The sequence below is a fragment of the Carassius auratus genome, unplaced genomic scaffold (genome assembly GCF_003368295.1).
Source record: "Carassius auratus strain Wakin unplaced genomic scaffold, ASM336829v1 scaf_tig00215316, whole genome shotgun sequence".
Taxonomy (NCBI): Eukaryota; Metazoa; Chordata; class Actinopteri; order Cypriniformes; family Cyprinidae; genus Carassius; species Carassius auratus.
Genome location: NW_020528035.1, coordinates 1,211,328 through 1,225,054, shown reverse-complemented (window position 1 = coordinate 1,225,054; position 13,727 = coordinate 1,211,328). Strand labels below are relative to the sequence as shown.

General features: G+C 33.7%; 1 protein-coding gene across 1 annotated transcript in view; it reads right to left on the bottom strand.

Moving 5' to 3' along the window:
• LOC113094294 (ankyrin-1-like) overlaps window positions 1-13,727 on the bottom strand; it is a 40,656-nt gene that overhangs the window by 25,160 nt on the left and 1,769 nt on the right. The window contains 11 exon segments of the mRNA XM_026260012.1: window positions 140-238; window positions 617-715; window positions 824-1,021; window positions 2,155-2,253; window positions 2,334-2,432; window positions 2,509-2,607; window positions 4,284-4,469; window positions 5,257-5,355; window positions 5,597-5,695; window positions 6,703-6,801; window positions 9,494-9,595. Of these exon segments, the coding sequence (XP_026115797.1) occupies window positions 140-238; window positions 617-715; window positions 824-1,021; window positions 2,155-2,253; window positions 2,334-2,432; window positions 2,509-2,607; window positions 4,284-4,469; window positions 5,257-5,355; window positions 5,597-5,695; window positions 6,703-6,801; window positions 9,494-9,595 (1,278 nt within the window).

Sequence of the window (13,727 nt, the reverse complement as noted above, 5' to 3'; positions counted from 1 at the left end):
AGTACAAGTACAGCTTGCAGAAAATAAAATTCAATCAGAAGTAAAAGAAAATGTTGCTTTCAGAACATGAAATTCGATGTTTTTGTGGCCTCATTATGACATACTTCAGTCTGCATCTTTAACTGTTGATATTGCTTACCACATTTGAGGCATGTGGTGAAGCTCCTTTTTCCATCAGTTTCTTCACTATATTCAGATGACCCATGAAGGAGGACACATGCAGTGGGGTCAGTCCCGACTGTTGGACAGAAAGCAAACAGACGCAGAGAACTGAACATGTCAGAGTTCACATAGATCTCTATACTAGACCTTTCTTAAATTAAAATGTAAACGCAACTTAAGGGAATATTTCGCCCCCCCAAAAAAGAGCATTTGCTAAATTGTGTGGATTACTTATTTACATTTTTATCAGCTGTTTGGACTCTCTTCCTAATGGCACCCATTTCCTGAAATGGATCCACTGGTGAGTAAATTATATAATTCTACATCTCTCCAATTGAAATGAATTGAAATGCAATCATAAATGACCACTGTATGTGTTTTATGTTTGGCCCACTTCTGATCCTTGTTTTTTGTCTTAATTTATGCTATACTGTGAAATGATCCTATTGCTCACCTCGGTTACAGCCTCCAGGGATGCAGAATGCTTTAACAGTAGGTCCATCACACGCATGTGGTTCTTCTTACAGGCAATATGGAGTGGCGTGAAGCCATTCTAAGCATGTCATGAGATATTTATATGTAATCAAACAGCTTATAGGTATTTAAAAACAACAATATTATCATGTACATTAGTTGTTTATGCTTTTAAATGTGTACTAACCAAAGCACGGGTGTTTGGTTTGGCTCCTTTATCCAGGAGCACCTTGGCCATGCGATGATGTCCACAGTGTGCTGCCACATGCAGCGGGGTCAGGTGGTCGAGAGTGATGTCATCAATCTCGGCATTGTACTGTAAGAGCTGTCTGATGCATTCCAAATGATCGCCCTGGGCTGCCATATGTATTGGAGAAAGACCATTCTGTGCAGTGAACATATGGGAACATTTAGAGCTGCCAGCGGTATTTTCTTTCAAAGTCATGGCAGTCAGGTAGGGTTTTGTTTTTTTTCCAATCTTATTAGCTGTTCTGTCTTACATAACCTTTTTGATGTATTTTAAGATTGTTGAATATTATTACCTAATTCGAGATTTATCCATTATTTTATTTGAATTACATCTAAAATATCCATCCATTTAGATTATACAGTTTAACATAAGCAAACGTATAGTAGTGTAATGTATATTTTGCAATAAAACAGAAAGGAGATGGGTCAGAATTCTGTAGAAATACTAATAAATTGCATGTATTTTAAATTCACAGTAACCAGTTTAATATATTTTTTTGTCAATAAATGAATTTTCAATCTCAAATTATAACTACAGTAACTGAATATTGATTGTTCCACAGCTAGCAATATTTTAACCACCTTTATACTTTTCTAACTATATAAATGTAGTTGGTTTCATGATAAACACATTTCAACTGATTCAAGTAAATTGAAAAAAAAAATGCATTTAAAAAATGTGATTATTAATATTAAACCATTTCTCACCTGTTTCATTGAAGCACATTTTGACTATAAACTGACAAATATGCATCACATTGAGTTTATTAGTTTGTTGAGGTTAAAACTGTGGAGTCCAAATAGATGGATATTTTATATGCAATTCAAATACATAAATCTTAATTTTAGGCCGAAATATTATTTTTCAAGTTGTTTTTAATTAATGCATTTGATTAAATTTGCAATGCTGACACAGTATATTGGGAACCACAGTTTCAGTAATCATTTCAGTCAATTTAAATTTTATTATCAGAACAAAAAGTCATTCAAGATATGTACAGTAACTCCTTTCAATTTCCTTCTCATTTAAAGCATTGATTTTTATAAAATAAAACACAATAAAGCCAAAAATGTCAGGTTTATAGAGAAATTCTTACTAAATAAAAGCCTCATAAGAACAATAGCTTAAACTTTATGTAATAGACCCACATGAACCAGAGGTTAATACACTACCAAATTCTTCTTCCAATTATTCAAAGTTGCTCAAGGTCTTTCTTTCTTTCTTTCTTTCTTTATTGTGGCTATATGTAATTTTGTGTGTATGCCTACTTTAGTCTTGGCCTGTATTGGGGCTCCTTGGTCCAGAAGGATCTCAATTATTCTCACATGGCCATTTCTGGCAGCACAGTGAAGAGGAGTCAACTCATCCTGTGATAAGAATGAATGAACAACAATATATATACAAATTCTCTGTCATTAAAGCTTAGAATTGTAGCTTTAAAACATACTTTTGTCTTGGCATCAATCTTTGCTCCTCGGTCCAGCAGAAGTCTGACCATGATAACATTTCCTCTCCTGGATGCAATATGTAGAGGCGTGATCCCATTCTGAAAGAAGGCCACACTAGTTTGTGTTTAACTGTAAACAGCAGAGGTTCAGTGTAGAAATATTTAAAAGACAGACCTTGGGCGTGAAGTTCACATCAGCTCCTCTGTTTAGGAGTAGCTGGGCAACATTCAGGTTTTCATAGTGGGCTGCGATATGGAGCGGTGTGAAGCCTGTCTGCAGGGGATCATGGGAAACTGAGTTAGTAACTAGCACACTTTTCCTTGTAAAATACAGTTGATACTCTGATTGCTTTATCTTTGCAGAAATCCATCAACTGTTACTATTATTATATATATATATATATATATATATATATTTTTTTTTATTACTATTGTTGTTATTATTATTATTACCATTGTTGTTATTATTATATTAATATTGATATAACTATTGCAATTGTACTTTCAATACAAAATATTATCATCATCGCCATATACTGTAAATATAATTATCATTGTTATTATACATGCTATTACTATTTAAATACTATTTAATACTTCTAAATATTACTATTATCATTTGTCGTTGCTGTTTTTTTGTTTTGTTTTTGTTTTTGTGTTCTGTTGTTGTGTTATTTCTACCTTATGTATAATAATAAAAAAAAAAAAATAAAAAAAAATAAAAAAAAATAAATCCATCAACTGTATGCACTACTGTTCAAAAGTTTGCTCATGTTTTTGAAAAGAGTTTCTTCTGCATTTATTTGATTAAAAATACAGTAAAAATAAAAAATATAATGAAACATTATGACAATTTGGAATAGCTACTTTCTATTTCAATATATTTTAAAACACAATTTATTCCTGTGACACAAAGCTGAATGTTCTGTATCACTACTCTTGTCACATGATTCCTTCAGGAATCATTCTGATAGGCTGAGAAAAAAATAAAACAATAATATTGCAATCCTGAAAACAGTTAAAATAAGTTTAATCTTAGCATATCCAAAAACTCGCTCGCTCTGCTGCTATTTTATAGATCAAATGCACTAGAATTTTACTGATTAGTACATGGAGATGTGGTTTTAATGAGAAAATTCATATTAATCATTTATTGACTTTTAATAGGCCTACACCTTATTTTGAAATGTACTGAAATATGTGCTTTCATATGTCCTTTAGTTATGATTATTTCATTTATTCACTATATTTATAATTAATATCTCACTTCAGTTTTAGTTTGGCTCTAGTTTTTTATTTATTCATATTTATATGAAAAGGTAATATAGCATGGATTAAAATTCATATACAGTGTAAATCCTTTTCATTGAACAGGTTAAAAATACGTTTGGAAAGTTGCCGGAAGCACAGTGGCTGTGTTGTTGAAGGTGAGCATTTGGTTATAGCCTAAGTTTAGTTTTTTTTTGTTGTTGTTGTTGTTATTTTTATGCCTTTTTATTTATATGGGACAGTATAGAGACGACAGGAAATTACTGGGAGGACAGAGGGGAGCCAGATCGGCAAAAGACCTCAAGGCGGGAATCAAACTTGGGTCACCGTTAGCGCAGTTGCACTATATGTCGCCGCACTAACCAAAGGGCTATTGGCACCGATAAGTTTAGCTTTTAAGTTCTGGCACTTTTATTTAGTTTTCAAAACTCATAAAAGTTAAATTATTTTGTGAAGAATATCTTGATGAAAAAAAAAAAAAAACGTGTAAGTTTCATGAACTATGGTTGAACACAGAGCTTATTTTTTGCGATAACATATGGAAAAATCCTATTGGCTTTTTGTCGAGGGAACCAATGTGATGCTAACAAAGATTGGCCTACAAAGTCACATCATAGCAGAACCATAGATTGTATAATATGAAAATAGCAATAAAAAGGTTTACCATCAGTTTTCACGAACCTTGCTTAAGACATCTGGATTTGGGTCATTCTGTAAAAGCACAGCGGCAGTCCGGGTGTCATCGTTTCGGGCAGCTATGTGCAGTGCAGGAAGGCGGACCTTGCCCTTGGTACCGTGGTTGATGAGCAGGGCCACCACATTCTCATGGCCCTGCTGAAGAGCCACAGCAAGAGGGGTAAAGCCATCCTGCAAGAAAGACAAACACAAGACACATATTTTCAGATTTTTTTTTTATGTGAACATCCATATTTCTCTCAATAACCTGTGTGAAAATGCCAGGTTAAGGTGAAGTCTGCAATCTCTGTTGGCTTAATGTTAAAAGTTTATACATGACGTATGGTTTTAATAAACTGCAGTTAAGTGGCTAAAAACATTACTTTCAGGTTGCACTTCTAAGTACTTAAGTATTTAAAAGTATGCTTAAAGCTGCAGTAGGTAACTTTTGTAAAAATATATTTTTTACGTATTTGTTAAACCTGTCATTATGTCCTGACAGTAGAATATGAGACAGATAATCTGTGAAAAAAATCAAGCTCCTCTGGCTCCTCCCAGTGGTCCTATTGCCATTTGCAGAAACTCCATCGCTCCCGGTAAAAAATAACCAATCAGAGCTGCGGTCCGTAACTTTGTTTGTGTTCAAAATGTAGAAAAATGTATATAATAAGCGAGTACACCATGAATCCATTTTCCCAACCGTGTTTTTAGCTTGTCCTGAATCACTAGGGTACACCTATAATAAGTGTTTATATTGGAATATTTTAGATTGCTTCGGGGGTACCACGGCGGAGTAACCCAGTACCTTTGTGATTCTTCATAGACATAAACAGAGAGAAGTAGTTCCGGCTACAATGTTCTTCTGCAACACGCAAGCAGTTCTGTTTATTAACCGCTAGAGCGTCAAAAGTTACCGACTGCAGCTTCAAGTGTACTTTTTTTATTTTTTATTTTCTTTTTTTTACAAGGGCAGAATTACCTCAGTTGGAATGGTCTGATTGGCTCCGTTATCCAGGAGAAACTTCACAACCTCCAGGTGATTCTCTTGTGCAGCCATGTAGAGAGGAGTGAAGCCCTTCTGTTGCACACAGACATAAACACACATATGCAGATACAATACCAAACTAACACAAGCACACAAATACACAGATGACAATACAAGCAGACAGATTTTAGTTTGGAGAGCTACACTATATACAGTCAAAATCACTGTATCATCCAACTGGGGAGAAGAAAACATACATTATGTTGCTTTGGGTCAACATTAGGTGAATACTTGCAGATATTAGAATACAGTAATCAACCCCTTGTTTGCCCACCTGAGACTGAGCATTGACATTAGCTCCATAGTTAACCAGCTCTGTGACCACCTGTTCCTGTCCAGCTAACGCAGCGATGTGAAGAGCAGTATTTCCTTTCTATGAGAGAAATATTTATTTAATGACACAAACCATGTTTTTTTTTAATCATATGCATTTTTTTTAAATAAATCATTTCCAGGTGAAAAAGTATGTGCTTAATTGAAATAAAGTTTAAGTATATTCTAGTTCACCATGTGAACTAGATATGAACTTGTCAGTACAATCATATTTCAGAGACAACAGAATTATGAAATTACATAAAAAGATGTACATATATCCTACTTAAGTGGCCAACAACAATGCTTTCCATTCACACTTAAAGTATATTAGATCATACTCTCTTTAAAAGTATGCTAAAATGTACTTTCTTTACATCATGTGTTTTTTAAGGTACATATGATAAGATTAATTTCTTGTAACTTCTTAACTGCTTCATGAATGTGAAAACTTGAATACTTGAACATCATACGTCATACTTGCAATCTATGGATATCATTGTATTAGAAACATTAGATAAAATATCCCATTAGATAACATAACTAAAATTAACTAACTATGAGAAATGCATATGTTGTTTGTGATGTAGGTTAATAAAAATAAAATTGTTCCCGTTCGCTCAGGGTTATTACAAAATATTAACAGTTATAAACATTTGATTTCAAAAACATATTAGTACATGCTGAAATCAACATTAAGATTAATAAATGATTTAAAGGTTTTTTTCTTTAGTTCTTTAGGCCGGTCAGTGTATGGTAAATAGTAAACTAATGTTAACAAATTATTGAAACGTGTTAAAACATCAAGTGGAAAAACAGCACAATATTCAAAAAAATTGGGGAAATATATAACATATGAACATTTTCAACTCAATGTGATGAATATATATTATGGTTACTCTGCTATGATACATGCACAAAATTGAGGGGGACTGACTTCACCTTCAGATCAGTTAGTTAAATGTAAATGTGAATCAATTCTGCACATGTATTTATAGAATTCTGAAATTGTATTTATTTATATAACATTCAAATAGTTTTCATGGCCACTGCAGCTCTAACTCTTACCTTTGTGGACGTCTCAAGGACAATACCATGGTGCAGTAGTTCCAGCACCATTTTAACATGGCCTTCTTTCGAGGCCAAGTGCAGCCCGTTGAGTCCATTCTGTAAAGGGAAAGAGACATCAGAGCAAACTCACTCTGAAGGTGATCTGATCTCAAACCAAATGGTCAGTACAGTCTTGTAATGTCACAAAGAGACAGGGGATGTGAGGGGATTGTAGATCACTCCGCCTTTCACAGAAGCATCATCAGATAACATCAACCAATGATGATGATGATAGTGGTGGAGGTGATTTAGGTGGATGGCAGGCCGGTGGTCTCTCTGCTGGGAAGAATACGGGCCATGTGGGATAGGTCTAACCTCACACAGCCTTCCTTCAGCCTCACAGGACATGTGAGGTTGGACCTTTCTCACATTGCTGATATTATCCCCTCTGAGTGTAGAGACCACTCACCCCATCTCAATGTGACTCAAAGAAAGAAACGAAGGAACAGAAGAAAAAGAATGGATGGATGATGAAATTCCAAACAGTTATAAAGCAGCATCAGAACATCATACAACAGATGTTGTATCATGAGGAGATGTCAAACTCTGGGTTTCTGTCATTGGGAAAGGTGTGATGATCGATCAACTTCCATACCTTACACGGCCAGTCATACACATAAAGACACTGATTTCACTGAAATATGTGTTTTTTATATTAGTCAGTAAATAGTTAATGGACATTTACAGTATGTGTCTGATTTCACATACTGTAGTTTCCTGTAAATCAATATATTAAATACTGAGAGAACATTTTCTGGTCTCTTGGTTGGTACATGCAGCTGAAATAAAATTAAATATAAATATTAGGTGAAAAACTAATGTCAAATTAAAATTAGAACCTAAAATTGCACTAAAATTGCAAATTGGAAATAAATAAAAAGTAAACTGAACTAAATCTAAAATTTGAATTAAAAAAGTAATAATAATAATAATAATAATAATAATAATGAAAAAAACTAATATAATTTCTACAATTTTAAAATTTAAACTGAAAACTGAAAATACAAAACAAAAGCTAATTCAAAATATTAATAAAATCCATAATATTTTTGAAGAAAAAAAAGCAAGAATACAGAATGCTATTGTGTTCTATTAAAAACATATTTTCTTAATTAGTAAATAAAAAGATAAATGCATCCTTAATTTAATGGACAATTATATTAAGACAGAGAATATAGAAAGTATAAGTATACATATCTATGTACTGTTTGTTTGTTTTTCTTCCGAACTGACAATTTTTTTTGTCAACAATTATTATTTTTTTTAATAGATTTTTGCTAAAAACAAGACAGCATTACATGAGACTGATATATTTACCCAAAACAAGTCTTTATATCACACACAATTTTGTTTGTCAAGTATATCTTGTTTTCAGAAGGTTTAGATATTTTAATTTAAGCCAAGATAATAATACTGTTTTTGCAGGATAGCCTACACGTGTCCTCGCTCCAGGGTTTTGTAGCAGGTTTTTCAGGCCCACCACACAGCAGAAAATGTCATTGTTCAAATAAGCTAAAGTGAAAAGAAGTGGACTTGATTGCATCTACTGCACACACACAATAACGTCTGTGCACATGTCAGGCACAGAAACACAGAATTATTTTCCCCATTTTTCCCCAGAGGTCCACTAAGGTAAAGTAGGTACTTTAACACAGATATCAGGTGAAACCATCCAGCTTGCACCATGTATGCATACTCTTAGATGGCATGACATTTAAGTTGAACCAAAGATGTTCATCAAAGAACAACAATTATGAAACCCTGAACACTTAGCTGCTCTCCTTGAGCTGTACTCAAAAAACATTGTAAGGTTAAAAGTAGCCCTATATCACCAGATTTTTGGAGAAACTCCAAAAATAGGCATGTCATTCCTAGAACCGGCTCCTAAATCTGTGAAAAGTTCAGGATTGTTCAATTCTACTGCTATTTAGGAGAACTCTTAAAACTCATTGTGAATATCTCTCCTCATCTTCATCACCCGAGAATAGCATTGATGGCATCAATGTTTTTGTGGCGTTGAAAATCACTCGTAGGTTGGCCGGGAATAGCGTTCAGTACCAATCAGTTTCTCTCTGCCCAGCACCTTACCATCTCTGGAACAAAATCCAGGAAAAAATGGACCTTCTTCCCATTATAGGTGGTCCTTCTGCTCAGCAGATCTTCTGTACCCTCCTCAAAAATAAAGGACCTTGGCATTGATGCTTCCATGAAGAACCTTTAACATCCGTGGAAGCTTTCCACTGTACAAAAGGTTTTTATAATAGAAAAGGCTTTTAAAATGTTCTTTACACTAAGGAAAAATAGTTATTTTAAGAATTGATCACTGAAAGGTTCTTTAAGGAAGCAAATATTTGGAGAACCAAAAGGAACCAAACTTTTGAAAACTTTAAGGGTGTGGAAGCTTTCCTTTCAAAAAGGTTGTTTATAGTGAAAAAGGTAATTAAAAATATTCTTCACACTTAAAAAGTGAAAATGTTCTTTGGGGAACCACAAATGAATGTTCAATAGCAATGACACTTTATTTTTAAAGATTGTTGTTGCATCACAGAAATAATGAAGTGTGTAAAGTGGCCCCATGTGATCTGGCCCTGTGTGCTCTAGATGTATCTAGAAACTAGAAAGAGCACATTTTGTCTTCTTGAGCATCTCTCAAGATATATCTATAAAAAGACTGACTTCTAATATTTCATCTCTGAATAAAGCCTGGCTGGGACTCATTCAGACATGTTTATTCCTGAGAAAGTCTTACCTGATTGGCAGTGTTGATGTCGATGTCATTCTTGATGTGGTCTAGGACCTTTTCCAGATTACCTGAGCGAGCTGCACGGAGGAAACTGGTGGCAGCATCCGCCTGAGAAAAACACAGGAGGTAATACAGGAGGATAGAATTGTAAAAATAATTGTTAGAATTTTTCATGACTTAATTGCATCGTGAGAAATATTTGCTTTTTGCCAGCCATCTGTATATAATAGACTTGTAACTTCATAGAATATCACATGTGAAGAGCGTTAAAAAAGATAACAAATGTGACAAAATGTTTGGTTAACAGCAGTATACTTTTTTCTTTCTTTTTTCTTCCTTTTTAAAAGATTGACATTGAAGTAAAATAACAACAGCAAAAACAACAAAACGGGGCAAAAAGTGAAAACACTGAAAATTAAAACAAATGAATGGACAAGCTTTTCAACATTAAATATATAGTTCATACATATTTATAGCATGCACACACAGACACATACAAAGATAACACATTGTTAAAGGTCCCTTGAAATGTATTTTCTATTTCCTTCTAAGATGTTCAATGAATTTTTTCCTGGATGAAAAAGACAAATGTACACAAATGTGCACTGTGTATTTTGTCACTTTTAGGAACACAAACAGTCAAATTACCTCAAAGAACAGACACTGACTATGTAATACTGCAAAAAGAAAAAAAACTCTAAAAAAAAATCAGACCCAGCCAACTAAAATATTTCTATTGACTGATCACATCTACATTTTTCAGTTGGCCTTACTGAATTTGTGTGAATTGGTGATCATATCTAAATCGCTCAATTGGCCAAATAGAATTAGTGTGAATTTAATTTGATAAATTTTATTAGGCCTATTGAAAAATTCACTAGAAATGTTTGAGTTGGAGAGGTTTTTATTTTTTTTTACAGTGAGCAGCGGCTAGAAAGAAAAAAGACTGGAAAAAGTTCATTCATATTTTATCGACAGTTAAAACTAATTTGTTCAAATCAACCGATTCTCATTAATACCAAAGTACAAAGACAGAAAAAGAAAAAAAAAGAAAGATGATTTTTTTCCGATTTCTATTGCTGTGATTTTCCTAACCTTATCACATTCATCTAAATATAGAAAAGGTCTTTCACTTTAAAGCAGTGAGTTTTTTTTCTCTCTTTTCAGAAGTGCATCTTCAAAATCTTGTTAAAAACATTTGGCATAAACTGTCAACTCAGTGAGAATTGAATCAAACAATGGTTTCTGAAAAACACACTCAGTGTAGAGAGGTTTTCACACTTTCAGCCAAACATCAAATTATTTCTAAAAAGCCACTTTATATACAATACATAATTCCAGAGCAGCTCCCTTAGATTTTAATCCCCCATCTGGATTCAATTGCTTCTGTGCTTTAAGTGCATTGGAACAGGTTTCCACATCCTTAAGACTGAGATGTTTCTTTTAAATCAGTATAAGTTGATTGTATCTGTTGTGTTGTTGCTGTGGTGGTGGCACTGGGAATGTGTGAGAGTGTGAGAGTGTGTACCTTTATGAGCAGCAGGGATGGTTCACTGATCAAATATACTTGACAAGTACATGGAGACATGAGCACACTAAAAGTGTGAGTTGGCATGGGGACGACTTATGACCTCCTAAGAACTAGGAGCATAATTATTCTCCCCCATCTCTTTGGCTGTGTCAGAGTTCACATACTACACTAAAGAAGTTTTGGGTCAGCAAGATGTTTTCTTTTTTTTATAAAAAAAAAAATATTCAGCAAGGATAAATTAAATCGATAAAAAGTGTCATTCAAACTTTTATAATGTTAAAAGATTTCTATTTCCAATAAATGCTGTTATTTCGAACTTTTCATTCATCCAAGAATCCTGAAAGCAAACTGTATCAGTCTCCACAAAAATGCAAAACTGCACAACTGTTTTCAACAAATCAGCATATTAGAATGATTTCTGAAGCATCATGTGACACTGAAGACTAGAGTAATGATTCTGAAAATTCAGCTTTGCATCACAGGAATAGATTACATTTTAAAGTAGAATTTTAAGTAGAAAATAGTTATTTTAAACTACAGCCTTTTACAACATTACTGTATTTTTGACTAAATAAATGCAGCCTTGGTGAGCATACGGGTAAAACAATAAGCCTGAAGTCGCTTTGGATAAAAACAGCTGCTAAATGCATAAATGTAAATAAGAGACATTAAAAAACCTAAAGAAATCTTAGCAACCCCAAACTTTTAAACCATTAATTTACACTATCATAAAAAAGCATGGATTTCGTTGGACATGGGACACCCTATGTAGTAATAGTGTGAAGTGAGTGTAAGGTTTGAGAGTGTTTTTTTTTTTGCATTTTTTTTTTTGCATACACACACACACACATGCACACATAAACACATACATACACACTTATTTTATTTTTTACTGTTATTTATCCAAACACCACATGCTATTTTACACAGTCAAAGCAAAAGGGTTGGCATCATAAAAAATGTTTTCTGTTTCAATATTTTAAAAATCTACTTTAAAACAATGTAAATGTTAAATAAATAAAAAAATAGAACAAAAATAATGTATTTAATCAAAATCATATGTAATTACTACCTATTCAAGTAATACATTTTTAACCCTGAATTGAGTACCCAGTTTTGGAGTCCCCTACATGTGTAGAATGTGAGGTCACTGTACATGAGCGTGTGTTTGCAGCAGATAAGACGCTGGAGGCGAACATGTAGACCACACCTAATTCTTAGACTCTGGCTTGCTAAATTCTCCACACCTCTTTGCAGTGAACCACTACATGTCAAGAGAACAAACAAAACATGGCAAAAGATGCTGTCTTGACCCTTCCAGTTCAAAAAGTAAAAATAAAGGTAAAGGTAAAATAAAGCATAAATTAAGAATGAAACATAAAATAAACCTCCTCATACTCAAATTATTAATATTGCATGATTCATAAACCAGACTCCCAGAACTGATAGGATTTCTTGGAAATTACATCAGGAAAGAAGTACATTAGAAACAAAATGATATTTTTGTCTTATACAGTCTCAAATGATATTTAAAGCAACAGTTAAAGAGAAACCCTTATAAAATGATATGAAAAAATATAAATAACCACGTCAGCACCCAGCCCCAGCTTTCCTCCCCTCTCTAAGAGCAGAAGTACTGCAGCAGACAGGATGACATCATCTCTCAGACGCAACACTGCAGTGTGTGTGTTTATGACTGCATATTCAATTCACCTCTACTGAGAAACACACACACACAAAGGAAGGCAAACACACAGAGAGAATGTGATCCATCACAATAACTGTGCTTGCACAGCAAACAACAGCCGCTCATACGAGACCAGGTGGTGATGCGTAATTCCCACGGAGGGAAAGTGAATGGGATTATACGTCACAACAACATAAAATTCAGCTCGCACACATTAATGCGCTGCTATGTTCGTGTACACCATATATTATAAATCTATACTTAAATCCTGTGTGACCATATCCTTCTCCACATCAGAAGTTCAGATGATGCACTGGATGCATTTGTGGCTCGGGATCATAAATGAACAAATGTGATGTTGGTGTGTTTTGGACTGATTTAAAGAGCATGCATTGCTGTGGAGAGGTAAACTATCTCTCATCATAAATATTCAAATGCTAAGATATTTGTTAAATGCATTTATTGCAAAATGCAAGTATTTTCATGCATGCAGGGGGACACAAAAAGACAGGTTTCACTGACTATTCCTGCATTATATAAGATGGTGAACACATAAAAAGTGCAAATGTTATAAAAAGTATGCTTGCGGCGATGTTTGCAACTGAATGTTAAAATAATTATAATCTGCTGGAAAAATAGCCAAAGTCCATTTAATTTTAAAATACAGTTAACTGTAGTTACATGTTAGCAATACTTGTGATTATTTGAATGTGTTTTGTTTCATAACAGTAAAGTATGCATCATTTCAAGAAACTAAACACTAAAGCAAATCCGAACCCTAAACTTGGTTAATTACAGTAACTCAGTACTTTTTTGTGTGTAGTTTCAGTGTGAGAAGGACACGAAAAAATAACAGTGCTCCCCAAAAAATCATATAATCTGTAAGTCACATTGCATTAGATACAATATCAGATAAATATTAGATATAATATCAAACCAAATAGCATTTGTTTCAAAGATCAATATTACAAACAAGTTCTACAAAGAAAGCATTTCACAAAATAAAAAGGCTGTACATTTTT